The sequence below is a fragment of the Nomascus leucogenys genome, chromosome 13, assembly GCF_006542625.1.
Source record: "Nomascus leucogenys isolate Asia chromosome 13, Asia_NLE_v1, whole genome shotgun sequence".
Lineage (NCBI taxonomy): Eukaryota > Metazoa > Chordata > Mammalia > Primates > Hylobatidae > Nomascus > Nomascus leucogenys.
The window spans coordinates 28,029,411-28,056,516 of NC_044393.1; the positions used below are offsets into that span (position 1 = coordinate 28,029,411).

The 27,106-nt window shown below is 43.6% G+C and overlaps 1 protein-coding gene across 2 annotated transcripts in view; it reads right to left on the bottom strand.

Moving 5' to 3' along the window:
* CNBD2 (cyclic nucleotide binding domain containing 2) overlaps positions 1 to 27,106 on the bottom strand; it is a 75,968-nt gene that overhangs the window by 15,585 nt on the left and 33,277 nt on the right. For both annotated transcript variants that reach the window (XM_030826716.1, XM_012511971.2), the window contains 3 exons: positions 19,199 to 19,313; positions 7,032 to 7,209; positions 4,253 to 4,373 (listed from right to left, as the gene is read on the bottom strand). In XM_030826716.1, the coding sequence (XP_030682576.1) occupies positions 4,253 to 4,373; positions 7,032 to 7,209; positions 19,199 to 19,313 (414 nt within the window). The remainder of the gene's footprint in view (positions 1 to 4,252; positions 4,374 to 7,031; positions 7,210 to 19,198; positions 19,314 to 27,106) is intronic.

The following is a 27,106-nucleotide window of genomic DNA, read 5'->3' on the forward strand; positions in this document are numbered from 1 at the left end:
GTTTTTGGGGTATGACCCCAAAAACACAGGCAACAAAAGCAAAAATAGACAAATGAGATTGCATCAAACTAAAAAGCTCATGCATAGCAAAGGAAACAACCAACAAAGTAAAAAGACAACCTAAAGAATGGTAGAAAATATTTGCAAGCTGTACATATGATAAGAAGATAATATCTAAAATGTACAATGAACTTAAACAACACAGTCTCAAGAAATCAAATAGCCTGGTTTAGAAGTGGGCAAAAACTCTGAATAGACATTTCTCAAAGGAAGACATACAAATGACCAACAGGTATATGAAAAAAATGCTCAACATCATTGATCATCATGGAAATGCAAATTGAAAATCCAATGAGATGTTGAGTCATACCTGTTAAAATGGTTACTATCAAAAAGACAAAATATGACAAATGTTGGCAAAGATTTGCAAAAAAGGGACCCCTCACACACTATTGGTGGGAATATAAATTAGTACAGCCATCATGAAAAACAGTATGGAGGCCAGGCATGATGGTTCACGCCTGTAATCCTAGCCCTTTGGGAGGCCAAGGTGGGAGTATTGCTTGAGGCCAGGAGTTCCAGACCAGCCTGGGCAACATAGTGAGACCCTGTCTCTAACGAAAAATAAAAAAAATTAGTTGGGCATGACAGCACACACCTGTAGTCTCAGCTATTCAGAATACTGAGGTGAGAGGATTGGTTGGGACCAGGAGTTCAAGGCTGCAGTGACCCATGATCACTTGCCACTGTACTCCAGCCTGAGTGACAGAGCAAGACCCTGTCTCTTAAAAAGAATAAAAGAGCCCAGGTACAGTGGCTCATGCCTGTAATCCCAGCACTTTGGTAGGCCGAGGTGTGCAGATCACAAGGTCAGGAGTTCCAGACCAGCCTGGCCAACATGGTGAAACCCCGTTTCTACTAAAAATACAAAAAGTTAGCCAGGCATGGTGGCGCATGCCTGTAATCCCAGCTACTCAGGAGGCAGAGGCAGGAGAATCACTTGAACCCAGGAGGCAGAGGTCACAGTGAGCAGAGATGGTGCCACTGCACTCCAGCCTGGGTGACAGAGCAAGACTCTGTCAAAAAAAAAAAAAAAAAAAAGAAAGAAAAGAAAGGAAAGAAAAGAAAAGAAAAAAGGAAAGAAAAGAAAAGCGAAGAAAAGAAAAGAAACCAACCAAGATCCAAGTGCTAAGTGTGCTCATTGCTGGAAGGGTATCATTTCTTTTAGGCCCTATTATCTGACAGAGCAAAACAGTTGTATGTTTCTACCCATACCTATACATATTTCTTTTTTTTTTTTTTTTGAGACGGAGTCTTGCTCTGTCACCTAGGCTGGAATGCAGTGGCACAATCTCGGCTCACTGCAAGCTCTGCCTCCCGGGTTCACGCCATTCTCCTGCCTCAGCCTCCTGAGTAGCTGGGACTACAGGTGCCTGCCACCATGCCCGGCTAATTTTGTTTTTATATTTTTAGTAGAGACGGGGTTTCACTGTGTTAGCCAGGATGGTCTCGATCTCCTGACCTCGTGATCCGCCCTCCTCGGCCTCCCAAAGTGCTGGGATTACAGGCGTGAGCCACCATGCCTGGCCTACCTATACATATTTCTATACATAATTATCTGTAAGTATATATTGAGTTAAATTTGAGTGTCTACTGATGTTTTCAACTCTAATCCATTACTACATGTAGCATTCTAGGCTCCCCCTGCTTTCTACATATTCCTGCTTAAATTGTGAAAAACCTGGCTCCCAACCTCTGCCATCCATTTACTGAACTGATTTAGTTCAGTGTTACCACTGTGTACATGTATAGTAGTAGAAGTATTGTTAATCCCTACCTTCATGAGAAACAGCTTTATCACTAGGGCACAGTGCTCAGACACAGTTCCTTTTTGCTTTACTCTTACCAGCTCCACTCACTTCCAAAGTTACTTAAGTCAGCATCTTTTCCCCCCAACTCCTTCACAGAGATGGTTTCATACATTTGTAATGGTTAGTTTATCTTGTCATAGTTTGTATTCCTTCCTCAGATCCACTGACCTCCTAGATAATTTTTTTCTTTTCTTTTTTTTTTTTTTTTGAGATGGAATCTCGCTCTGTCGCCCGCACTTGAGTGCAGTGGCGCAATCTCTGCTCACTGCAAGCTCCGACTCCCGGGTTCAAGCAATTCTCCTGCCTCAGCCTCCCGAGTAGCTGGAACTAAAGGCACCCACCACCACGCCCGGCTAATATTTTGTATTTTTAGTAGAGACGGGGTTTCACCGTGTTAGCCAGGATGGTCTCAATCTCCTGACCTCGTGATCCGCCTGCCTCGGACTCCCAAAGTGCTGGGATTACAGGCGTGAGCCACTATGCTAATCAGCCACTAGGCCAATTTTTTTCTTTTTTAACAAATTGCATACATTAAGATTCACTCTTTGTGCTGTAAAATTAAATGGGTTTTGACAAATGCTTTTGTATCCACCATTACAGTACCATAGAGAATAATTTTACGCCCTAAAAGTCCCCTGTGCTTCACCTATTCATCCCATCTCCTGAACTCCAAACCTCTTGCAACCACTGATGATTTTACTATCTCTATATTGTTTTTCTTTTCCAGAATGTCATAGAATTGGAATCATGCAATATTTAGCCTTTTCATAATGGATTCCTTAGAAATTGAATTCTTTTTTTTTGAGACGGATTTTCGCTCGTTGCCCAGGCTGGAGTGCAATGGCGTGATCTCGGCTCACTGCAACCTCCGCCTCCCAGGTTCAAGCAATTCTCCTGACTCAGCCTCCCGAGTAGCTGGGATTACAGGTGTCCACCGCGCCTGGCTAATTGTGCATTTTTAGTAGAGACAGGGTTTCTCCATGTTGGTCAGGCTGGTCTTGAACTCCCAACCTCAGGTGATCCGCCCACCTTGGCCTCCCAAAGTGTTGGGATTACAGGCATGAGCCACCATGCCTGGCCTAGGAATTGAATTCTTTAGAAATTAGATTCTGTAAAAATATTAGCTAATTTATTTATTTGGTATTAATTTTTTTTTTGAGATGGAGTTTCGCTCTTGCCACCCAAGAGGAGTATAGTGGCACAATTTCGGCTCACTTCAACCTGCGCCTCCTGAGTTCAAGCAATTCTTGTGCCTCAGCCTCCCAAATAGCTGGGATTTCAGGTGCCTGCCACCATACCTGGCTTTTTGGTTTGGGTTTTGGTTTTTTTTTTTGGAGATGGAGTTTCACTCTTGTCCCCCAGGCTTTAGTCCAATGGCATGATCTCAGCTCACTGCAACCTCCACCTCCCAGGTTCAAGTGATTCTCCTGCCTCAGCCTCCTGAGTCGCTGGGATTACAGGTGTGTGCCACCATGCCTGGCTAATTTTTGTATTATTAGTAGAGATGGGGTTTCACCATGTTGGCCAGTCTGGTCTTGAACTCCTGACCTCAAGTGATCCAACCTGCCTCAGCCTCCCAAAGTGCTGGGATTACAGGTGTGAGCCACCATGCCTGGCCCCAGCTAATTTTTGTATTTTTAGCAGAGACGGGATTTCACCACGTTGGCCAGACTGGTCTCGAACTCCTGACCTCAAGTGATCCGCCCGCTTCAGCCTCCCAAAGTGCTGGGGCTACTGTGCCCAGCTGGTATTGTGTTTTTTAATGTCAAATTCCAATTGTTCATTGCTGGTATAAGGAAAGCAATGGACTCTCGTATATTAATCTTGTATCCTGTGACCTGGCTATAATCTCATTAGTTTCAGGAGGTTTTTCTTTTTAAAAAAATTGTTTGGAATTATCTACATAGACAATAATGTTATCTGCAAACAAAGATAGTTTTATTTCTTCCTTCCCAATCTGTATAACTTTTATTTCCTTTTCTTGAATGGACTAGCTAGGACTTTCAGTACAATGTTGAACAGGAGTGGTAAGAGGGAACATCTTTGCCTTGTTCCTGGATTCAGCTGGGATTACAGGTGTACACCACCATGCCCGGCTAATTTTTGTATTTTTAGTAGAGACAGGGTTTCACCATGTTGGTCAGGCTGGTCTCGAACTCCTGACCTTGTGATCTGCCCACCTCGGCCTCTCATAGTGCTGGGATTACAGGTGTGAGCCACCGCGCCCGGCCTATTCTTATCACATCTTTACAAATCAACATAATTCCTTAATATCATCAAATATGGAGGGAAGTGTTTTTAAACTTTTACTGTCATTACTTAACATTCCAGCCCATTCATGTTATGTACTCCATGGTGAACAAAACTCTTGGCACACTCACCAAAATTTCTCCCTGCTCCACAGTGTGCACCTTCACGTAGGCCCCCACTGCAGCCTCCTTGGGGAGCTCACCAAGCTTGGTATTGATCATGGCACATTTGATCGACTGAGCAGGCCTGGATCTGAAATGTGACAGCTTGTTAGAGGCTCATCTGTAACACAGTCTGCTCCTGAGGCCCTGGCTAATCAGCCCTCACTCTTCTGCACATGGAGGGCTCCCCTCCCTGGGGAATTCACAGCTTCCCCAGAAGGCGAGAAAACTCAAAATCAAGCCCTGGGAGAGATTGACTCCCATTGTCAGGAATTGGAGGGTGCAAAAGAGGAGACTTGGGAGAGGAAGGTGATACAGGCCCTCCCCATAAACACCTGAGGGCTGTTCTCCTGGAGGCAGGGGCTGATGATCCCATGCAGCCAAGCCAGGCCTAATGGGTGGGAAGTCCAGGCTGGCCTTCTCATGCTCAGCATGAGGAAGGAATTTCTTTCTTTTTTTTTTCTTTTTTTTTCTTTGAGACAGAGTCTCACTCTGTTGCCAGGCTTGAGTGCACTGATGGGATCTCTGCTCACTGCAACCTCCACTTCTGGAGTTCAAATGATACTCATGCCTCGGCCTCCCAAGTAGCTGGGACTACAGGTGCCCACCACCATGCCCAGCAGAGATGGGGTTTCACAATGTTGCCCAGGCTGGTCTCAAACTCCTGGCCTCAAGTGATCCACCCGCTTTGGCCTCCCAGGGTGCTGGGATTATAGGCGTGAGCCACTGCGCCCAGCCAAGAGGAAGGAATTTCTTTTCTTTTCTTTTTTTTTTTTTTTTTTTTTTTTTGAGACAAGAGTTTTGCTCTTGTCGCCCAGGCTGGAGTGTGCAGTGGCACAATCTTGGCTCACTGCAACCTAGATTCTTCAGAAGGATTATCCATAACACCTCAAAAGTCACAGGGTGCTCGTTATGGAGGCCAGGAGCTTGGAAATGTTAACAGGCAAAGGACTCATGTGAAGTGGCCCTTGTAGGAATGCAGGGATTGTGACACTGGTGCCATTGTTAGTCTCATTATGACACTTCAATTTCAAAAGTAGCAGGGGGAGGGGGCTGTGCTGCTCTGGGCCCAGCAGTGAGCTGAATCTAGGCTGGTCCCCACTGAGTCTCCTCTTCTGCTCCTCAGTCTCTCCAGAAAAAACAAAAGCACAGCACCCCAATGTGCATCCGCCTCACACCAGTTGTGACAATCATACCGATAACAACACTGAGCTGCTCAGGTTTGAATCCTGGCTCTGCCACTTTCTACCTGTGCAACCTGGAACAAACAACTTAATCTCTCTCCGTACCTTGGTTTTCTCACCTGAAAAATGGGAATGATTATAATAGTACTCTTAGAGTTGTGATAGAGATTAAATTAGATAATTCAGTACTGGGCACAGAAAAGGGGTTTTGTTTTGTTTTTGAGATGCAGTCTCGCTCTGTTGCCCAGGCTGAAGTACAGTGGCGTGATCTCAGCTCGCTGCAACCCCCGCCTCTTGGGTTCAAGCGATTCTTGTGCCTCAGCCTCCCAAGTAGCTGGAACTACAGGCGCCCGCCACCACACCCAGCTAATTTTTGTATTTTTAGTACAGACGGGGTTTCACCATGTTAGCCAGGCTGGTCACGAACTCCTGACCTCAGGCGATCCACCCACCTCAGCCACCCAAAGTGCTGGGATTACAGGCATAAGCCACCATGCCCAGCCTGTTTTCTTTTTCTTTTTCTTTTTCTTTTTTAAGAGACGGGTCGGTCAGGCGCAGTGGCTCACGCCTGTAATCCCAGCATTTTGGGAGGCTGAGGCGGGTGGATCACGAGGTCAGGAGACCAAGACCATCCTGGCTAACACGGTGAAACCCCGTCTCTACTAAAAATACAAAAAATTAGCCAGGCACAGTGGCAGGTGCCTGTAGTCCCAGCTACTCGGGAGGCTGAAGCAGGAAAATGGTGTGAACCCGGGAGGCGGAGCTTGCAGTGAGCAGAGATCGTGCCACTGCACTCCAGCCTGGGCAACAGTGCGAGACTCCATCTCAAAAAAAAAAAAAGAGAGAGACAGGGTCTTGCTCTGTTGCCCAGGCTGGGGTACAGTGACAAGATCACAGCTCACTGCAGCCTCAACTTCCTAGGCTCAAGCGATCTTCCTGTGTCAGCCTCCTGAGTAGCTAGGATTACAGGTATGTGCCACTATGCCCAGCTACAAAAAGTATTCTGTAAGTGTTAACTATAATTATCATTATCTCATTTAATTGCTGGCTTGCAACAACCCCAAGACTTAGATGCTATTATCTACGAAGAAATACAGCTTAGAGAGGTCAAGTCCTTTGCCTGGGGACACAGAGCTAAAATAAGTGGCCAAGCCAGGATTAATTCCAAACACAGGCTCTTATCTACTATGCTGTAAGTGCCTTCCTTAGATGGACAGAATTTTCTGAAGTAGCTCAGAATCAAAAGGGCCCAGAAACACACAGACTGACAGAATGTCAGAGCCAGAAGATCTGTCCAGCCTCTTCTTCCTTAAATGGGTTACTGAGGCCCTGAGAAAAGAAGTGGCTGAATGCCTGACGTAGCCTTGCGAGTTACAGGTGGAGAATGCAGGTCTTGGCTCTCAGACCCAGGACATCTCTAGGCTGCCTCATGCACAACCGTTTGGGATTGACTTGTGTCCTCCACCTTTGCCCCCTCTCCACATCCCTGACATTCTGCCATATAAATATTATCTCCCTTTGCAACCACAATCTGGACCTGTCTATCTGCCAAGGGCTGAGCTTACTGGATCTTCGGGCCCAGCATCTTGGGGAGAGTGTCTCCTGAGGTTCTGATCTTCCTGCTGAAGCTTGTCCCCTGTAGCCCCCAGGCTTTTTTGAGATGCAGAAGTTTCAAGGAGCTAAAGTCTTGTAGAGGATATGATTTGATCTGGAATTCCTTAAATCTTTCCATAGGAGAGTATTCTGTTAGAGAAAGCACAGGAAAAGATACTTACGGATCTTTGCATATATGATGGTTATGGCGGTAGTAGGTGAAGCTTATCACAGGAACCTGCCTGGATGGTCTAGCACATGGGGAAATTTTTTTTTTAAAAAAAAAGATAAGCCGGGCGAGGTGGCTCAAGCCTGTAATCCCAGCACTTTGGGAGGCTGAGGCGGGCGGATCACGAGGTCAGGAGATCGAGACCATTCTGGCTAACACGGTGAAACCCCGTCTCTACTAAAAACACAAAAAATTAGCCGGGCGTGTTGGCGGGCGCCTGTATTCCCAGCTACTCGGGAGGCTGAGGCAGGAGAATGGCGTGAACCCAGGAGGTGGAGGTTGTGGTGAGCCGAGATCGCGCCACTGCACTCCAGCCTGGGGGACAGAGAGAGACTCCGTCTCAAAAAAAAAAAGATAAAACACTGTGGCCTCCATGTAATGTCCCTGGGTGGCAGGCCCTGTGCTAGAGCCTTTACATCTATTACATCTGGAGAAGGGTGATTAACATACTTTAAGAGATAAGATGAACAGCAGAGAGCTCAAGTCACCCAGAAAAAGGTTAAAGCTTAGATTTGAACTCAGGTCTCTTGGATTCAAAGCTCATATATTCCATTAACAGACCACATTTATCCCGGCCTTCAAACTGGGCTTTCAAATTGGGGCAGAGTCAGCAATAAAAGATAAATGGATGACTGGTCATGGAACCTTGGACAAGTCATATAATCATTAGAGCCCTCATAGAACTATTGTAAGAATTACAGGCTGTGCATGGTAGTTCATGTTTGTAATCCCAGCACTTTGGGAGGCCAAAGTAGAGGATCACTTGAGCCCAGGAGTTCAAGACTAGCCTAGGAAACATGGCAGGACCTCATCTCTACAAAAAATTAAAGAATTAGCCAAGCATGCCGGTGCCCACCTATAGCCCTAGTGACTGGAGACACTGAGATGGAAGGATTGCGTGAGCCCAGGAAGTTGAGGCTGTAGTGAGCTGTGTTCACAACACTATGTGCAATCTGGGCAACAGTAAGACTCTGCCTCAAAAAAAAAGAATTACAGATAAAGTATGTGATATGCCTAGCATAGTGCCGGCATATAATAGGCCCTCCATGAGAATTATTTAAAAAGATCACCAAAAACCAGTTGCAGTGGTGCACACCTGAGTCCTAGCTACTCAGGAGGCTGAGGCAGGAGGATTGCTTGAGCCTAGGAGCTCAAGTTCAGCCTAGGCAACATAGAAAGACCTCATCTCTTAAAATAAAATAAAATAAAAACTCGAAGGAAATATAATTCAGAAATAAAAAGGAGTAAACTACTCAGCATGCTAAGTAAAAGAAGCCAGATACAAGAGTCCATACTGTATGACTTTATTTATTTATTTATTTATTTATTTATTTATTTATTTATTTATTTTTGAGAGGAGTCTCACTCTGTCGCCCAGGCTGGAGTGCAGTGGCGCGATCTCTGCTCACTGCAAGCTCCACCTCCCGGGTTCATGCCATTCTCCTGTCTCAGACTCTCCAGTAGCTGGGACTACAGGCGCCCGCCACCATGCCCAGCTAATTTTTTGTATTTTTAGTAGAGACGGGGTTTCATCGTGTTAGCCAGGATGGTCTCAATCTCCTGACCTCGTGATCCGCCTGCCTCGGCCTCCCAAAGTGCTAGGATTACAGGCATGAGCCACCGCGCCCGGCCTGTATGATCTCATTTATATGAAACCATAGGAAGACAAATCTAACCTATAATGATAGAAAACAAATCAGTGGTTGCCTAGGGCAAGGGTGAGGGGTAGAGATTGACTGGGAGGGGGCACAAGGGAACTTTCTGGGGTGATGGAAATGTTCTATAACTTGATTGTAGAGGTATAAATTTGTCATGGAACTATGGCCGGGCGCAGTGGCTCACGCCACTGTAATCCCATGCTTTGGAAGGCCAAGGCAGGAGGATCGCTTGAGCTCAGGAGTTCGAGACCAGTCTGGGCAACATGGCAAACCCCCGTCTCTACAAAACATACAAAAATTAGCAGGGTATGGTGGCACATGACTGTAGTCCCAGCTACTCAGGAGGCTGAAGTGGGAGGATTACTTGAGCCTGGGAGGTCAAGGTTGTATTGCGCCATGTTCATGCCACTGCACTCCAGACTGGGTGACAAAGTGAAACCTTGTCTCAAAAAGAATTTTTTTTCTAATTTGTCATTTAACTATACACGTAAAATATGTGCACTCTATTATATAAAAATTATATGTCAAGAACATTGATTAAAAAAGAGATCTCCAGCCGGGTGTGGTGGCTCATGCCTATAATCCCAGCACTTTGGGAGGCCGAGGCGGGCAGATCACGAGGTCAGGAGTTCGAGACCAGCCTGGCCAACATGGTGAAACCCCATCTCTACTAACGATACAAAAAATTAGCTGGGCATGGTGGCGCATGCCTGTAATGCCAGCTACTTCAGAGGCTGAGGCAAGAGAATTGCTTGAACCTGGGAGGCAGAGGTTGCAGTGAGCCAAGATCGTGCCATTGCACTCCAGCCTGAGTGACAGGGCAAGACTATATCTCAAAAACAAAAAAAAAGAAAAAAAAAATCTCCAGTATGAGAATCAACTCTTCAAATTAATGTCTTTTGTTTGTTTGTTTTGTTTTGTTTTGTTTTGTTTTTGTTTTTGAGATGGAGTCTTGCTCTGTCGCCCAGGCTGGAGTGCAGTGGCTCGATCTTGGCTCACTGCAAGCTCCATCTCCCAGGTTCACACCATTCTCCTGCCTCAGCCTCCCAAGTAGCTGGGACTACAGGCGCCTGCCACCACGCCCGGCTAATTTTTTTGTATTTTTAGTAGAGACAGGGTTTCACCGTGTTAGCCAGGATGATCTTGATCTCCTGACCTCATGATCCGTCTATCTCGGCCTCCCAAAGTGCTGGGATTACAGGTGTGAGCCACCATGCCCGGCCACTCAAATTATTGTTACTGGGAATAAATCCAAATTCCACAAGGAGTAGGTCTGGCCTAACAAAACACATATAAAAAGCCCTGAGTATGATCTTTCGGAAAGGCACTTCAAAAACATCTATCAACATTTTAAATGTACGTAGCCAGTATGCACTGGATTAACTATTTCAGGGGTCCCCAATCCCCTGGCCATGGAATGGTACACATCCGTGGCCTGTTAGGAATGAGGCTGTACAGCAGGAGATGAGTGGCGGGTGCTGAGCATTATCACCTGAGCTCCACCTCCTGTCAGATCAGTGGCGGCATTAGAGTCTCACAGGAGCACAAACCCTATTGAGAACTGTGCATGAGAGGCATCTAGGTTGTGTGCTCCATCTAATGCCTGATGATCAGAGGTGGAACAGTTTCATTCCAAAACTGTCACCACCTGCCCCCATCTGTGAAAAAATTGTCTTCCACGAAACCAGTCTCTGGTGCCAAAAAGATTGGGGACCGCTGAACTATTTGATCCAGTAATTCTCAGAATTTGTCTAATACATTTCCTTGCACACAGATGCAAAGATAAACACACCAGGAAGTTTGCCACAGTAGGGTGAACATTTGAAAAAGAATTCAAAATATCTGTAAAAGGTAATTAAATTAATTATGATATATGCATATAATAGAATAAAACTCAACTATTAAAAACATAGATCTAGACTTCTGCTTTTGCGTCCAGCCAAGATAGAATAATAGGGACTAAATTTTCTCTTCTACTTGAAAATATTGGGCAACATTTATGGAAAAAATTGTTTTAAAGACATTGAAGGATGGATGCGGTGGCTCATGCCCGTAATCTCAGCACTTTGGGAGGCTGAGGTCGGAAGATCCCTTGAGGCCAGGAGTTCAAGACCAGCCTGAGCAACATAGTGAGACTCTCTCGCTACAAAAAAATAAAAAATTAGGTGGGTGTGGTGGCTCATGCCTATAGTCCCAGCTACTCAGAAGAGGCGGGAGGACTGCTTGAGCCCAGGAGGTCAGGGCTGCAATTAGCTATGAATGGATCACTGCACTCCAGCCTAGGTGACAGAGTGAGACCCTGTCCCCCCAAAAAAAACAAAAAAAAGGCATTGAACATCAGGCAATAAAGGACAATCATCCATGAAAGACAGAAAACAGATGAGGTGAGCCCTATTACTGCCCCAGCTTGCTGCCTAAAGATTTTCTGGGCCATGGTGCAAGGAGGGGGAACTCAGATGGAGCCCAGCAATCTCCTTGAATTGATGAGACAGAAGACATAGTCAGGGGAGGGCAAGGCAGCTAGAGTCCACAGAGCAGGGAACCAGAGAGAAGAGAGCTGCGTAGAGACAGAATTCCAAAGATCTGCAGAGAGTTTCCCTTGACGCTCAGCTGAGTATTGATCAGCACATGTGTATTGGGAAACTACCAGTGGTAGGCAGCCTCTGAGATGGCCACCAGTGACCCCCACCTCCTACTAGTCACACACTTGTGTAATACCCTCCCATTAAGTGTGGGTTGGGCTCACGTCTAACAGGATACAGCAGAAGTGATGAGATTTTATTTCTGAGATTAGGTTATAAAAAAACTGTGGCTTCCATCTTGGGCATGTTCTCTGTTGCTCTCTCTCATTCTCAGGGAAGCATGTCATGAAACAGCCCTGTAGAGATACCCATGAGGCCAGACACTTGGCCAATGGCCATGTGAATTAGCCTGGAAGCAGGTCCCTCCCAGATGAGCCTTCAGATGAGACCACAACCCTGGCTGACAATGGCAACCTCAAGAGATTTTTTTTTTTTTTTTTTAGATGGAGTCCAGCTATGTTTTCCAAGCTGGTCTTGAATTCCTGGACTCAAATGATCCTCCTGCCTCAGCCTCCCAAGTAGCTGGGTCATAAGAGGTCTTCAATCAGAAGCACCAAACTAAGCTATGCCCAAATTTCTGACTCACAGAAATTGGGAGAAGTAAATGTCTGTTATTTTAAGTTGCTAAGTTTTGGGGCAATTTGTTACATAGTATACTACCCAAGGCTGGGGAAAGAATCACCCCAAATGATTAGAAGAATAAATCATCAGAGCTCAAACAGGACCAGAAATAGTCCTGTTCCCAATAACTAGAATAGAAAACCTCCCAAGTCATGGGGCATTCTGAAATACACAAAATGGTTTTACTTCATGAATGGGAAACTAGCTCTAGATTAAATACTGTTCTGACCCCACATAACAAATTTAAAAGCTAGCCTTGAAAAGATCAAAATACTTCCAAGTAACTACATCTTAACGTTCAGAAATATTTATAGGAATAAAACATATGCAGTACCCAAAATTCACATTTTCTAGCATCGTATTAAAAAATCATGAAGAATACACAAAGAAGTAGGAAAATATAAACTATGTGAAAAGGAAAAAAATGAATTGAAACTGACTCAGAAATGACACATATGATGGAATTAGTACATAAGGGCATTGGAAGAGCTATTATAATTATATTCCAAGGAAAAAAATATTGTGTATATTAAGTAGAGTTGTGGAAATTATAAAAAGACCCAAATCAAACTTTGAGATATAAAAACTAAAATGTCTAAAATGAAAAGTACACTAGGTGGAATTAACAGCAGATTAGACAATGCAGAAGGAGGATTAGAAAACTTGAAGACATAGCAATAGAAACTATCCAAAATGACACAGAGAAAAAAGAAAGAATAAAAAAAATGAACAGAACATCAGTGAGCTGTGAAACACAGCAATCCAATATACATGTTGCAATCCAATATACATGTAATTGGAGTTCTCCAAGTGGAGGAGAGGGAGAGACAAATAATTTTTTTGAAAAAATCATGGTCAAAATATTCCAAATCTGATTTTAAAAATACAGACCCAGGAATCCAAGAAACTAAATGAACCTCAAGCACAGAAACATGACAAAAATTATACTGAGGCGCAACATAATCAAATTGCTTAAAACTATTATAAAAAAATTCAAAATCAGCCAAAGCAAAAAGGTACACTGTGTACAGAAAATATACAAGGTTATATAAAGAGGTTATACAAAAATAAAAATGTTGGCCAGGTGCAGTGGCTTATGCCTGTAATCCCAGCACTTTGGGAAGCCAAGGCAGGTGGATCACTTGAGGTCAGGAGTTTGAGACCAGCCTGGCCAACATAGCGAAACCCCATCTCTACTAAAAATACAAAAATTAGCCAGGCGTGGTGGCGGGCACCTATAATCCCAGCTACTCGAGAGGCTGAGGCACAAGAATACTTGAACCTGGGAGGCGGAGGTTGCAGCTAGCCGAGGTCGTGCCATTGCACTCCAGCCTGGACGACAAGAGCAAGACTCCATTTCAGAAACAAACAACAACAATAACAAATACAAAAATTAGCCAAGTATGGTAGCGCATGCCTGTAGTCCCGGCTATTCAGGAGGCTGAGGCAGGGTAATCGCTTGAACCGGGTAGGTAGAGGTTGCAGTGGGCTGAGATTACACTACTGCACTCCAGCCTGAGTAACAGAGTGAGACTTTATCTCAAAAATATAAATAAATAAATAAATAAATAAATAAATAAATAAATAAAATGTTAACGAACTTCTTGTTGAAAACAATAAATAAAAATGTGAACGGACTTGCTGAAAACAATGCAAGCCAAAAAACAGACTTTAATGCAACATCTTTAAAGTAGTGAAAGAAAAAAACCTGTAAACTTAGAATATTACATCCAGCAAAAATTTCTTTCAAAAATGAAGATAAAATAGTTTTCAGACATAGAAAAGCTGAAATAATTCATCATTAACAGACCTGAAATACAAGAAATGTCAAAGGAAGTACTTCAGGCAGAAGGAAGTGGTTATTAGGTAGAAATCTGGATCTATACAAAGGAACAAAGAACATCAGAAATAGTAACTATGTAGGTTAACGTAAGAGTCTTTTCTTATTATTTTTTAAATATACTAAAAATATACTTGCTTAAGCTGGGTGTGCTGGCTGATGCCTCTAATCCCAGCACTTTGGGAGGCTGAGGCGGGTGGATTGCCTGAGGTCAGGAGTTCAAGACCAGCCTGGCCAACATAGTGAAACCCTGTCTCTACTAAAAACACACAAAATTAGCTGGGCATGGTGACGGGCACCTGTAATCCCGGCTACTAGGGAGGCTGAGGCAGGAGAATCACTTGAACCCAGGAGGCAGAGGTTGCAGTGAGCCGAGATCGCACCATTGCACTCCAGCCTGGGCAACAGGAGTAAAACTCCATCTCAAAAAAAAAAAAAAAAGATACTTGTTTAAAGCAAAAGTAATAACCATGTATGGTAAGGTTTTTAATATACATTAAAGTAGAATATATCACAATAGCATAATATCTAGGAGGAGAAAATGGAAATATATTGTAAGATTCTGATTCTATACATGAAGTGGTATAATATCACTTAAAGGTAGACTGTGATAAGTTAAAAGTATATACAATGATCATAAAGCAACCGTGAAAATAATACCACAAACAGCTAATAAGCCAACAAAGAAAATAAGATTGAATTATACAAAATACATAATCCAAAAGGCAGGGAAAAACAGAAGAAAAAGGGAATAGATGTGACAAATAGAAAAAAAAAATAGCAAGATGGTAGAGTCAAATCCAACCATAATCAATATTAACATTAAATGTCAATGATTAAACATCTCAATAAAAATTGGGTCTTTAAGCAAGATCCAATTATATGCTGCCTTTAAGAAATTCACTTTTACATATAAAGACACAAATAGGTTAAACACAAAAGGATGGAAAAAGATATACCAAACTAATACTAATCAAAAGGAAGCTACATTAAATCAAAAGAAGTGGCTGAATTTATATAAGAAAAAGTAGGTTTTAGAGCAAAGAATATTACCAGGGACAAATAAGTTCATTTCATAATGATTAAGAGTTCAATCCCAAACATCTATGCATATAATAAAAGAGCTTCAAAATATATGAGGCAAAACAGACAGAAATACAAGGAGAAAAATGTATCTATAATTATGGCTGGAGATTTTAACAACTCTATTAAGAATTTTTTTTTTTTTTTTTTTTGAGAGACAGACTGGAGTGCAGTGGCACGATCTTGGCTTACTGCAACCTCCACCTCCCGGGTTCAAGCAATTCTCCTGCCTCAGCTTCCCAAGTAGCTGGGACTACAGGCATGTGCCACCATGCCCAGCTAATTTTTGTATTATTTTAGTAGAGATGGGGTTTCACTATATGTTGGCCAGGCTGGTCTTGAACTCCTGACCTCAGGTGATCTGCCCGCCTCAGCCTCCCAAAGTGCTGGGATTACACGCGTGAGCCACCACGCTGACCTCTATTAGCAATTGATAGAGCAAGTAGACAGAAAGTTATAAGGGTACAGATGACTTGACCAATACTATCAACCAACTTCACCTACTTAACATTCATAGAACACTGCACCCCAAAACAGCAAGTTTTTTTCAAATGCAAATGAAACATTTACCAAGACAGACTATATTCTGGACCATAAAACAAGTTTTAATACATTTCAGAGGATTCAAATCATATAAAGTATGTTATCTTAGAATTCAGTCACAGAGGCCAGGCGCGGTGGCTCACGCCTATAATCCCAGCACTTTGGGAGGCAGAGGCAGGCAGATCACCAGAGGTCAGGAGTTCAAGCCCAGCCTGCCCAACATGCTGAAACCCCATCTCTACTAAAAATACAAAAATTAGCCGGGTTTGGTGGTGCGTGCCTGTAATCCCAGCTACTCGGGAGGCTGAGGCAGGAGAATTGCTTGAACCCGGGGGGTGGAGGATGAAGTGAGCTGAGATTGCACCACTGCACTCCAGCCTGGGTGACAGAGCAAGACTCTCTCTCAAAAAAAAAAAAAAAAATGAAAAGAAAAAAGAAATCAATAACAGAAAGATAGCTGGATAATCCCCCAAATGTTTGGAAACTAAACACTCTTCTAAATATTCCATGGGTCAAAGAAGAAATCAAAAGAGAAATTTAAAGGTATTTTGAACTGAATAACATTGAAAATACAACATATCAAAATTTGTGGTATGCAGCTTTTTCTCTGGTGGATTGACAGTGGAAAAGTGACAAACAAGAAATGACATGAGAAGAAACATTTACTGAGTACTTATAAGGCCTCATGCATACATCATCTCACTCGGCCTTCCTAGTAGCCTGTGTGGTAATGATAACAAACATCTGCCATCTGCCTATGCAGCCAGGTAGTGTTCTAAGAGTTTTTATATATTAATTTGCTTAATGTCATTACAATCCTACGAGGTAGGGACCATTATTTACATTTTACAGACTCTGAGGGCACTGGTACACGTGGACATAGGGCCCACTTGCCCAGTATCACATCACTATAAGAGAAGGACCCTGTATTCAAACAGAAGCAGTGGACTCTGAGCCTATGCTGCTCACCATGACACTAGGTAGATATGAAGAAACCAGGCCCAGAGACTTTGAGTACTCACCAAAGCTACCCAGCTAATAAATGGGACTCAAACCCAGCTCTGTTCAGCTCCAACCTCTCCTTTTTCCACCCTTCTCTGCCTCCCTGTGTTGGCCTCAGTTCTAATCTCAGGAGGACTGGCTGTATCTATAAGGCAATCCTTGGGGAGGAGGGACCAGGATACATAGATTACAATCTCAAGGGATGTGGGGGGAAGCATGCCAGTACTGAGCATGAGGTAAGAGATAAGACATCTGAGCCACTGCAAATACCTGTTGAGGGCTGGGGTCCTTGACCCAAGTGTGTGACACAAAAAGATCTGCAGAGGATGGAAGGGGAAAAGAACAAATAAAAATGCCATCACAGAGCTGTGAATGGAAACAATACTACCCTGGCCAGTTCCAGAGGCTGCTACTTGACAATGTCTATGTCCAACAACAGGAAATGGAGAATGAAGAAGGCTGGAGATGTTTACGAAGAGAAGAAAGTCTGGGCTCTGGAACCAGTTGTCCCTGGGTTGGAATCCCAACTCTACAGTCCTACATTGCTACTTATTTGCCCTATGAGCCAGTTTCCTCATGTGTCAGACAGTACAATCGTACCTTCTTAAAGAGTTATTAGGCCAGGCGCAGTGGCTCACGCCTGTAATCCCAGCACTTTGGGAGGCCGAGGCGGGCGGATCACGAGGTCAGGAGATCAAGACCATCCTGGCTAACACGGTGAAACCCCGTCTCTACTAAAAATACAAAAAATTAGCCGGGCGTGGTGACGGGGGCCTGTAGTCCCAGCTACTCGGGAGGCTGAGGCAGGAGAATGGCATGAACCTGGGAGGCGGAGCTTGCAGTGAGCCGAGATCACGCCACTGCACTCCAGCCTGGGTGACAGAGCGAGACTCCGTCTCAAAAACAGAAAAAAAAAGAGTTATTAGGCCAGGTGCAGTGGCTCATGCCTGTAATCCCAACACTTTGGGAGGCCAAGGCAGTCGGATCACTTAAGGTCAGGAGTTCAAGACCAGCCTGGCCAACATAGTGAAACCCCATCTCTACTAAAAAAACAAAAATTGGCCGGGCATGGTGGCGTGTGCCTTTAATCCCAGCTGCTCGGGAGGCTGAGGCAGGAGAATTGCCTGAACCTGGGAGGCAGAAGTTGCAGTGAGCTGAGACTGCACCACTGCACTCCAGCCTGGGCAACAGAGTGAGACTCTGTCTCCAAAAAAAAACAACAAAAAGAGAGCCATTATGAGAATTATGCAATATGTATAAACAGTCAAGCTAACATAATAAACATACAATTAGAATTCAATAAGTGATCACTGTTATTCATACTTGTTACTAGATATATGAGTTTGGATAAGGCTGTGGAGAGTACACATACATTCACAGCCTGGGATGCGTCCAAACCACATACAGCAGCTGAAATATGTTTATCCATTAACCCTGTAATTTGCTTCTGAGCACCTCCTAGATGCCAGGCATGATACGAGGCCCTGGGAATGCAAAGCCCTCACAGAGCTTATATTCTAGCAAGGGAAACAAATGTTTAATAAGCATTTCAGACTCAGTTGTATGATTTCAGTGGGGTTATATAACACGGAAGAGTACTTGAATGGTACTTGAAGGGTACTTGAATGGGATATAGCAGAGGATGGAAGATCTGGTCCAGCATGAGAAATCAGGAAGACTTCTTCAAGGAAGAATGTATAGTCTAAGATCTCAAAGACAGAAGTGCTCCCTCTCCATGTGATGCCCTTTGCTGCCCTGGGACTCTGAAGAGTCCCCACCAGCAAGAAGTCCTTCACCAGATGCAGCCCCTCAACCTCAGACTCCCTAGCCTCCAGAACGATAAGAAATAAATTTCTTTTCTTTATAAGTTACCCAGTCTCAGATATCCAGTTATAGAAATAGGAAACTGACTAAGATACCATATGACCCAGAAATTCCACTCCTAGGCATATAGGTAATACCCAAGAGAACTGAAAAATATGTTCACACAAAAACTTGTATACAAATGTTCATAGCAACACCATTCAAAACAGCCAAAAAGTGAAAACAATCCATTCACCAACTGATAAGTGGACAAAAAAAATGTGGTATATGCATACATTAGAATATTATTCAGCCATAAAACAGAATGAAGAAATGATGTCTGCTACAACATAAATAGACCTTGAAAACATGGTGCTCAGTGAAGGTAGTCAGACACAAAAAGCCACATAACGTATGATGCTATTTATATGAAAAGTCCATCATTGGCAAATCCAGAGACAGAATGAATAAATGAATAAATTTTAAAAAGCAGAAGAGAGCTGGGTGAAAAAAAGGGCGGGGGATATGTGAGACAAGGAGTTGATGGTCACGTGGGAGAACCTGAACAGCAAAAGGGAAAAGGCTCAATAAAAAAAAAAAAAAGGCTGGAAAGGAGGGCAGGGCCTTGCAGGCCGGGTTTCCACCGCTGGTAGAAGGGCGCAGATGATATACGCTGTCAGGCCGGCCGACTCTAGATTTCTAAGGCTCTGTGGGCTGGGAACTGGAAACAGGACAGGCCCCGGCGCCCCCTGCTGTCAGACAGGCCAAGGCGGCTTACCACTCAGGTGGGTCTTCAGAGGCCTGTCATCTATCAGCTCCAGGTGCTGCCAGACCCATCTGTGGTAGGAAGGGGAGGCCCCAAGGTCCAACAGCCGCAGGACTTCACAGCTGCCCTGAACACAGCAAGGGACACAGCAAAAGGGTTAACCCCTAAGCCTCCAGGCAGGCCAGGCTTTGAAGAAAACCTCTCTGAATTGCATCTTATCCCATTTTGTTTTATTTGCTTAATGCAAGTGGTTTCAGGTTCTTTTTTTTTTTGTCTGAGATGGAGTCTCACTTTGTCACCCACGCTGGAGTGCAATGGGGCAATCTCGGCTCACTGCAACCTCTGCCTCCTGAGTTCAAGCGATTCTCCTGCCTCAGCCTCCTGAGTAGCTGGGATTATAGACATGTGCCACCATGCCCGGCTAATTTTTGTATTTTTAGTAGAGACGGGGTTTCACCATGTTGGCCAGGCTGGTCTCGAACTCCTGACCTCAAGCAATCTGCCTGCCTCGACCTCCCAAAGTGCTGGGATTACAGGTGTGAACCACCACGCCCAGCCTGGTTCTTTTTTTTTTCTTTTCTTTTCTTTTTTAATGAAAACGTTAATTACTCACCATAAGTAGTTCAAGTAACTGAAGAAGCATAAGAACTAAATATAAGCCAGGCACAGTGGCTCACGGACTGTAATCCCAGCACTTTGGGAGGCTGATGTGGGAAGATCACTTGAGCCCAGGAGTTCAAGACCAGCCTGACCAACATGGCAAAAACACAAAATTATTTTGTCTCTACTAAAAATACAAAAATTAAGCCAGCGTTGTGGCTCATGCCTGTAATCCTAGCACTTTGGGAGGCTGAGGCAGGTGGATCACCTGAGGTTGGGAGTTCGAGAGCAGCCTGACCAACATGGTGAAACCTCATCTCTACTAAACTACAAAATTGCCAGGCCTGGTGGCTCACGCCTGTAATCCCAGCACTTGGAGAGGCCAAAGCAGGCGGATCACCTGAGGTCGGGAGTTCGAGACCAGACTGACCAACATGGATAAACCCTGCCTCTACCAAAAATACAAAATTAGCCGGGTGTGGTGGCACATGCCTGTAATCCCAGCTATTCGGGAGGCTGAGGCAGGAGAATCGCTTGAACCCAGGAGGCAGAGGTTGCAGTGAGCCAAGATCACATCATTGCACTGCAGCCTGGGCAACAAGAGCGAAACTCTGTCTCAAAAAAAAAAAAAAAATACAAAATTAGCTGGGCATGGTGGCACATGCCTGTAATCCCAGCTACTCAGGAGGCTGAGGCAGGAGAATTGAATCGCTTGAACCCAGGAGGCAGAGGTTGCCATGAGCCAAGATCACGCCATTGCACTCCAGCCTGGGCAACAAGAGCAAAATTCTGTCTCAAAAAAAAAAAAAGATTAGCTGAATTAGCTGGGCAAGGTGGTGCATGCCTGTAGTCCCAGCTACAGGAGTTCTTTGTACTGTTCTTATAATTTTTTTATAAATTTAAAATATTCCAAAATTGAAAGTTTAAAAATATTCAAACCAGACAGAAAAACATAGAGACAAAAACTACATTAGTCCTGACACCCAGAAATAACTAGTAGTAACGTATTAGTGAATATTATTTCAAACTTTTCTCTATGAACATATAAGATGTATATCTACAATTTTTCATCAACGAATTCATTTACATAAAACAGACTCTTGTAACTTTTTAAGAAACTCAATAATATATCAAATACCTCTTTTCATGACAGACAATATGGTTCTATAGTATCATGTTTAATGGTTACATATTATTCTATGCACACCATAATTTATAAAATTAAAAATAACAAATATTCAGTGGAGCAAAAGAAGTCAGAAACAAGGAATACACACTGTATGATTCCATTTATATGAAGTTCAAAAACATGCAAAAGTAACCTGTGGTGACATAAGTCATAAGAGTGTTAAGCTTTGTGGGGGGATTTTGTCTAGGAAGGGGGACAGGAGAGCCTTCTGGAGTAGTGGAAATGTTTTTTATCTTGATCTTGATTTGGGTAATGATCACTCAGGTGTATACATATATAAAAATTCATGAAGCTGTAAAGTTTAGATTTGAAATCTTTACTGCATACTTTTTTTTTTTTTTTTTTTTGAGATATAGGGGAACTGCAGGTGCCAGAGAAACAACATAAATCCTCAAGTATTTAGTGGGTCTTTAATTGCATCTATGGAGAGAACAGTTCCACTATGTGTTCCCCAGTGATAAACTGTTAGAAATGAGTTGATAGTGTGCATTAAGTTTTCGATGCCATCAGGAAGTCTCTAGCTTTCTGAGGTGCCAAGGGTGTCCAGCCACCCGCAGCTGATTTCGCCCTCTAGTGGCAATATGAGTAAACTACAGGAGTCGGGACAGCTTGGTCTCCCAGAGATGAACACTCAAAAAACGCTGGCCAGGTAGGAAGAAAAAAAAGAGAGAAAAGAGCAGCCCTTTAGAGGGGGCTGGTGCTTTTCATTTCCAGCCAGGGTCGGGGGACGGGGGAGGGGGTGCTGTACCAAAATATGGCTTGGTGTTGCCTGATCCTCTGAATTCTCAAAAGCCAGAAATCAGAATTTTTATGTAAAATCTTCACATTGATGATTAAATCAGATTTTAATAAAACACTGTAAGGAACAAACCAGACTCATCTTCTGGCCAAGGGCTCCCTACCTTGCTGTCCTTTAGTGACTTCCGCATTATTTTTCTCAGAATGAAGGCTCAGCACTCCTGCATTAGAATCCCCTACAGCACTTGCTCAAATGCAGATTTCAGAGTTAATGAATCAATCTCTGGGGTGAGACAGCAATCTGCCTTTTTAAAAGCACCCTACATATTTGTATGCTTACCAAAATTTGAAAATTCCTCCCTTAGGAAGCACCCTACATGTTTGTATGCTTACCAAAATTTGAAAATTCCTCCTGTAGGTCAGGGGTTCTCCTGCATCAGTGTGCATTGGAATCACCTGGAAGCCTTGTTCAACCACAGATCATTGATCCCTTCCTCCTAGAGTTTTGGATTGAGTAGCTCTTGGGTGGGCCTGAGAATTTGCATTTTGAAATGAGTTCCCCACCAGGTGCTGTGGCTCACGCCTGTAATCCCAGCACTTTGGGAGGCCGAGGCGGGTGGAACACCTGAGGTCAGGAGTTTGAGACCAGCCTGGTCAACATGGTGAAACCCCTTCTCTACTAAAAATACAAAAATTAGCCAGGCATGGTGGCGGGCACCTGTAATCCCAGCTACTCAGGAGGCTGAGACAGGAGAATCACTTGAACCCAGGAGGTGGAGGTTGCAGTGAGCCGAGATCGTGCCATTGCACTCCAGCCTGGGCGACAAGAGTGAAACTCCATCTCAAAAAAAAAAAAAAAAAAAAGGAAGAAAAGAAGAAGAAGAAAGAAGAAAGAAGAAGAAGGAGAAGGAGAGGAAGAGGAAGAGGAAGAGGAAGAGGAAGAAGAAGAAGAAGAAGAAGAAGAAGAAGAAGAAGAAGAAGAAGAAGAAGAAGAAGAAGAAGAAGAAGAAGAAGAAGAAATAATGAGTTCCCAGGTGCTGCTGGTGCTGCTGGTCCAGCCACCGCACTTTGAGAAGCACTGGATTGCTTCTCACAAACCAGTGAGGAATGCTGTGGAGGAATGAATGCTCCACTCAGTGGAGGAATGCTCACTGAGTAAGCATGTACTAAACTGATTCTCATCCTTACCAGACTTTACGGGGTGAGTGGTACCATTTCACAGGTGAAGCAATGGAGGCAAAACAGATGAAGAACCACCCCCCACTTTCTGCCAGTCAGAATGTAATCATTATGCTGATTAAAGAAAATATTGTAAAGGATTTCTATTCCTCACCACACATCCCCCCATCTTTCCTGGCTATATAGTATCAAAGAGCTTAGAGTTAAATTTGGAGAGATATGGCAGAGGTGATCACCTCAAAATTTTAGCACAGAGAAAGCAAGTATCAAGGAGGAGAAGGAACTGTCAATTGATATCTGGCAATAAATCTTTTGCGACTTATATTAACTAGACTTGATTCTGTTCTCTGGGACTGAGCTGAGAATAACAACACACACACCACTCCCCTGGTTGTGCTGGTAAGTTTAACAACCAACTCTCCTAAAAAACATATGCCTGCAAATAAACCTTACTGTTACAAAGAATGTGTTACACACAATTTATAAATAATAAAATATACCATACAGGAAATTCCATACAGCCAATCAGCTCTCACGGACTTCTTTTGCGGGTTTTGACTGAACTCTTGTATCCATGGCCAGTTTATAGTTGCAACTCAACTCAAGTTGGACAAATGAAGTTGCATCCCAATCCATTCTCTCCCAATAAATTCAATGTTATTAAATCTGACTTGTGATATACTGTTCTATTTCTCACTCTCACATAAATTATATTAAACTGAAACTTTTTTTAGCTTTAGCACTATGTACATTAGAACTTCACTTGTTCAATGGTATAACTTCTATGATGAATGATATAATAGCTTTTTTTTAATTAATTTTTTTTTGAGACTCTGTCACCCAGGCTGGAATGCAGTGGCATGATCTCGGCTCACTGCAACCTCCACCTCCCAGGTTTAAGTGATTCTCCTGCCTCAGCCTCCTGAGTAGCTGGGACTATAGGTGCGCACCACCACACCTGGCTAGTTTTTGTATTTTTAGTAGTGACAGGGTTTTACCATGTTGGCCAGGCTGGTCTCAAACCCCGGCCTCAAGTGATCCACCCGCCTCGGCCTCCCAAAGTGTTGAGATTACAGGCATGAGCCACTGCACTCAGCCAGATAATAGCTTTTATTTGTTTTGATTTATTTTATTTTTTTGAGATGGAGTCTCATTCTGTTGCCCAGGCTGGAGTACAGTGGTGAGATCTCGGCTCACTGCAACCTCCGCCTCCTAGGTTCAAGCAATTCTCCTGCCTCAGCCTCCTAAGTAGCTGGGATTAGGCGTGTGCCACCATGTCCAGCTAATTTTTATATTTTTAGTAGACATGAGGTTTCACCACGTTGGCCAGGCTAGTCTCGAACTCCTGACCTCAAGTGATCCACCCACCTCAGCCTTCCAAAGTGCTACGATTACACGTGTAAGCCACCGCGCCCAGAGAGATAATAGCTTTTAAATATTGTTAGACAATTTCATTCTCTTTGCAGTGTAGCAGCTATAGACCCAGGCCACTTTTAAATTTAATCTGCATTACAAGCATTTTCTTTTAGCACTTTCCTAAGACAATCAGCAAAGCCCTAAACCAAGACCTGACTTAGGGTGTTTGCTGATTCCATTGTATAAATTATCCAACCATGGCTGATTGTAAGCTACCAACATGAGGTCACTGAATATGGAGTTGGGAAGAGATACTCACAATCGCATAGTATTTCTACCATAGAGACACAATAGACGTAACCTGAAGAGAAGAACTAGTAAAAATGCAGTAACATCAGTAGGAAATGATGAGTTTTCAGTATGTATTACCCTCGTTTTCTTTCTTTCCTTCTCTCTTTTGTTTGCTCCTTCTTTCCTCCCTTCCTTCCTTCCTTCCTTTCTTCCCCCTCCCCTCCCCTCTTCTCTCTCTCTCTCTCCCCCTCTCTCGTCTGTCTTTCTTTCTTAGAGATAGGGTCTTGCTATGTTGCCCAGGCTGCTTTCAAACTCCTAGGCTCAAAAGATATTCCTGCATGAGTCTCCTGAGTCGTTAAGACTATGGGCGTCAGCCACCATGCCCAGCTCCTAATTTTCCATATAACTTATTTAATTGTAGGTTTATAGCATCTAATTTTTAATAATTATTATGTTTACCAAAACTCCTGAAAATTTAACAATCAGCTCTCACAGGCAGGTACAAGCCAATGCCAGCACACAACCAATCTTGCTTCCTCCTTTTGTCTAATGGTTCAATATGTCAGGGCTCATCTCCCACCTCACCTCCTCCAGGAAGCCCTTCTTAAAGCCTCCAGCCTTTAGAGAGTTCCCTCTCCTGAATTCTTGTAACTTGCAGAGTTTGCACCAATCACTTGGTACTTGGCATTGACACTTTTCTTTGTCTATGTGTGGAATCTGGTGGAGGAGATCTATAAAGAGAGAAAACCAGTCTTTTTCATCTTTGTATCCCTCCAGAGCCTAGACCAATGTGTCATGACCTTGGCAAAAACTCAACAAATGCCTGTGATGGCTTAATCTGTAAGAAACAGACAGAAAGGTCAGCCCAAATCCTGAATCCAAGTTCTTGAAAAGAGCTTTGCAGTCAGAGAGACTTGGGTTGAACCCTGCCTCTGCACTTCATCAGCTGTGCGACCTTGGATAACCACTTCACCTTACTGTGCCTCAGTTTCCTCCTCTGTAAAATGGGAATAATGACAATACCAACCTCCTCCGGGCTATAGAGACTAAAATGAGATGAAGCATGTGAAACATAGAACCTGGCATACAGTAAGCACTTGAGAAATGGGAGATTTTCTTTTCATTATCAACCAACAGAGAAGATGGCAAAGGACATAAAGCAATTTGCAAAAGATAAAATGTAAATCATAAACAAACATGATAAATCTCACTAGTAATCAGAAAAAAATATCAAATCCTCAGTATGGCAGCAACTGTGACCTATTAAACTAGAAAACTTCTGAAAAAATGACATGCAAGGCTGGCAGAGCTGTGGTGGCACCAACAAAAATGTACATCCTGGACACTAGATAAGGTGGGGCTCTCCTTTTGGAATGCAATTTGTTGCAGGAGCCATTAAAATTATGATACTGAGAGTTGAGTCCAATCTCTCTCTCTGGCTGCAAGACTCCATTGCAGTGGTTCCTATACTTATGGCTATGGCCCCTTTGAATAAAGTCTGCCTTACAAAACAAAATTATGATACCAAGAAATTCCACTGTTGAAACTCTACTCTGAGATGATGGTTTATGGATGATTTCTTCCCTTTTTCCAGAAAGTTTCCTAATGTGGTCATATCACTTTTACAATTTAAAGATAATTTAAGGTTGGGTGTGGTGGCTAACATCTGTAATCTCAGCATTTTGGGAGGTGGATCGCTTGAGGCCATGAGTTTGAAACCAGCCTGGCCAGTATGATGAAACCCCATCTCTACTAAAAATACAAAAAAATTAGCCAGGCATGGTGGCACATACCTGTAGTCCTAGCTACTCAGGAGGCTGAGGCAGGAGAATTACTTGAACCCGGGAGGCAGAGGTTGCAGTGAGCCAAGATCTCATCACTGCACTCAAGTTTGTGCCACAAAGTGAGCAAGACTCTGTCTCAAAAATAAATAGGCTGGGCCTGGTGGCTCATGCCTGTAATCCCAGCACTTTGGGAGGCCGAGCAGGCAGATCACCTGAGGTCAGGAGTTCGAGACCAGCCTGGCCAACATAATGAAACCCTGTCTCTACTAAAAATACAAAAATTAGCCGGGCATGGTGGCAGGCACCTGTAATCTCAGCTACTCGGGAGGGTGAGGCAGAAGAATTGCTGAAATCCAGGAGGCAGAGGTTGCAGTGAGCCAAGATTGTGCCATTGTACTCCAGCCTAGGCTGACAACAGCGAGATTCTTGTCTCAAAATAAATAAATAAATAAATAAATAAATAAATAAATAAATAATTTTAAAAGTGATCTGGCATCACTAAGATTCAACAGCCAAATGCATAATTTAAATATGCATCTATATGTAAATAAGCATGCTTAGGAGCTCAAGGTGGGAGAATCCCTTGGTCCTCTTTCTAACACGATAGCCATATATCTAACGTCTCTAGCCACGCTCTGAGAGAAGCAGGCCTCTTACAGCTGGGACATGGAAAGTCTGAAAAGGAAGTGAATTGCACAGGTTGCAGAAAGGGGCTCAAACTCTGACCATCAGGTCACAGGACATGATCTTAGGCATGCTCCTCAGAGGTTCACCCTCATCCCA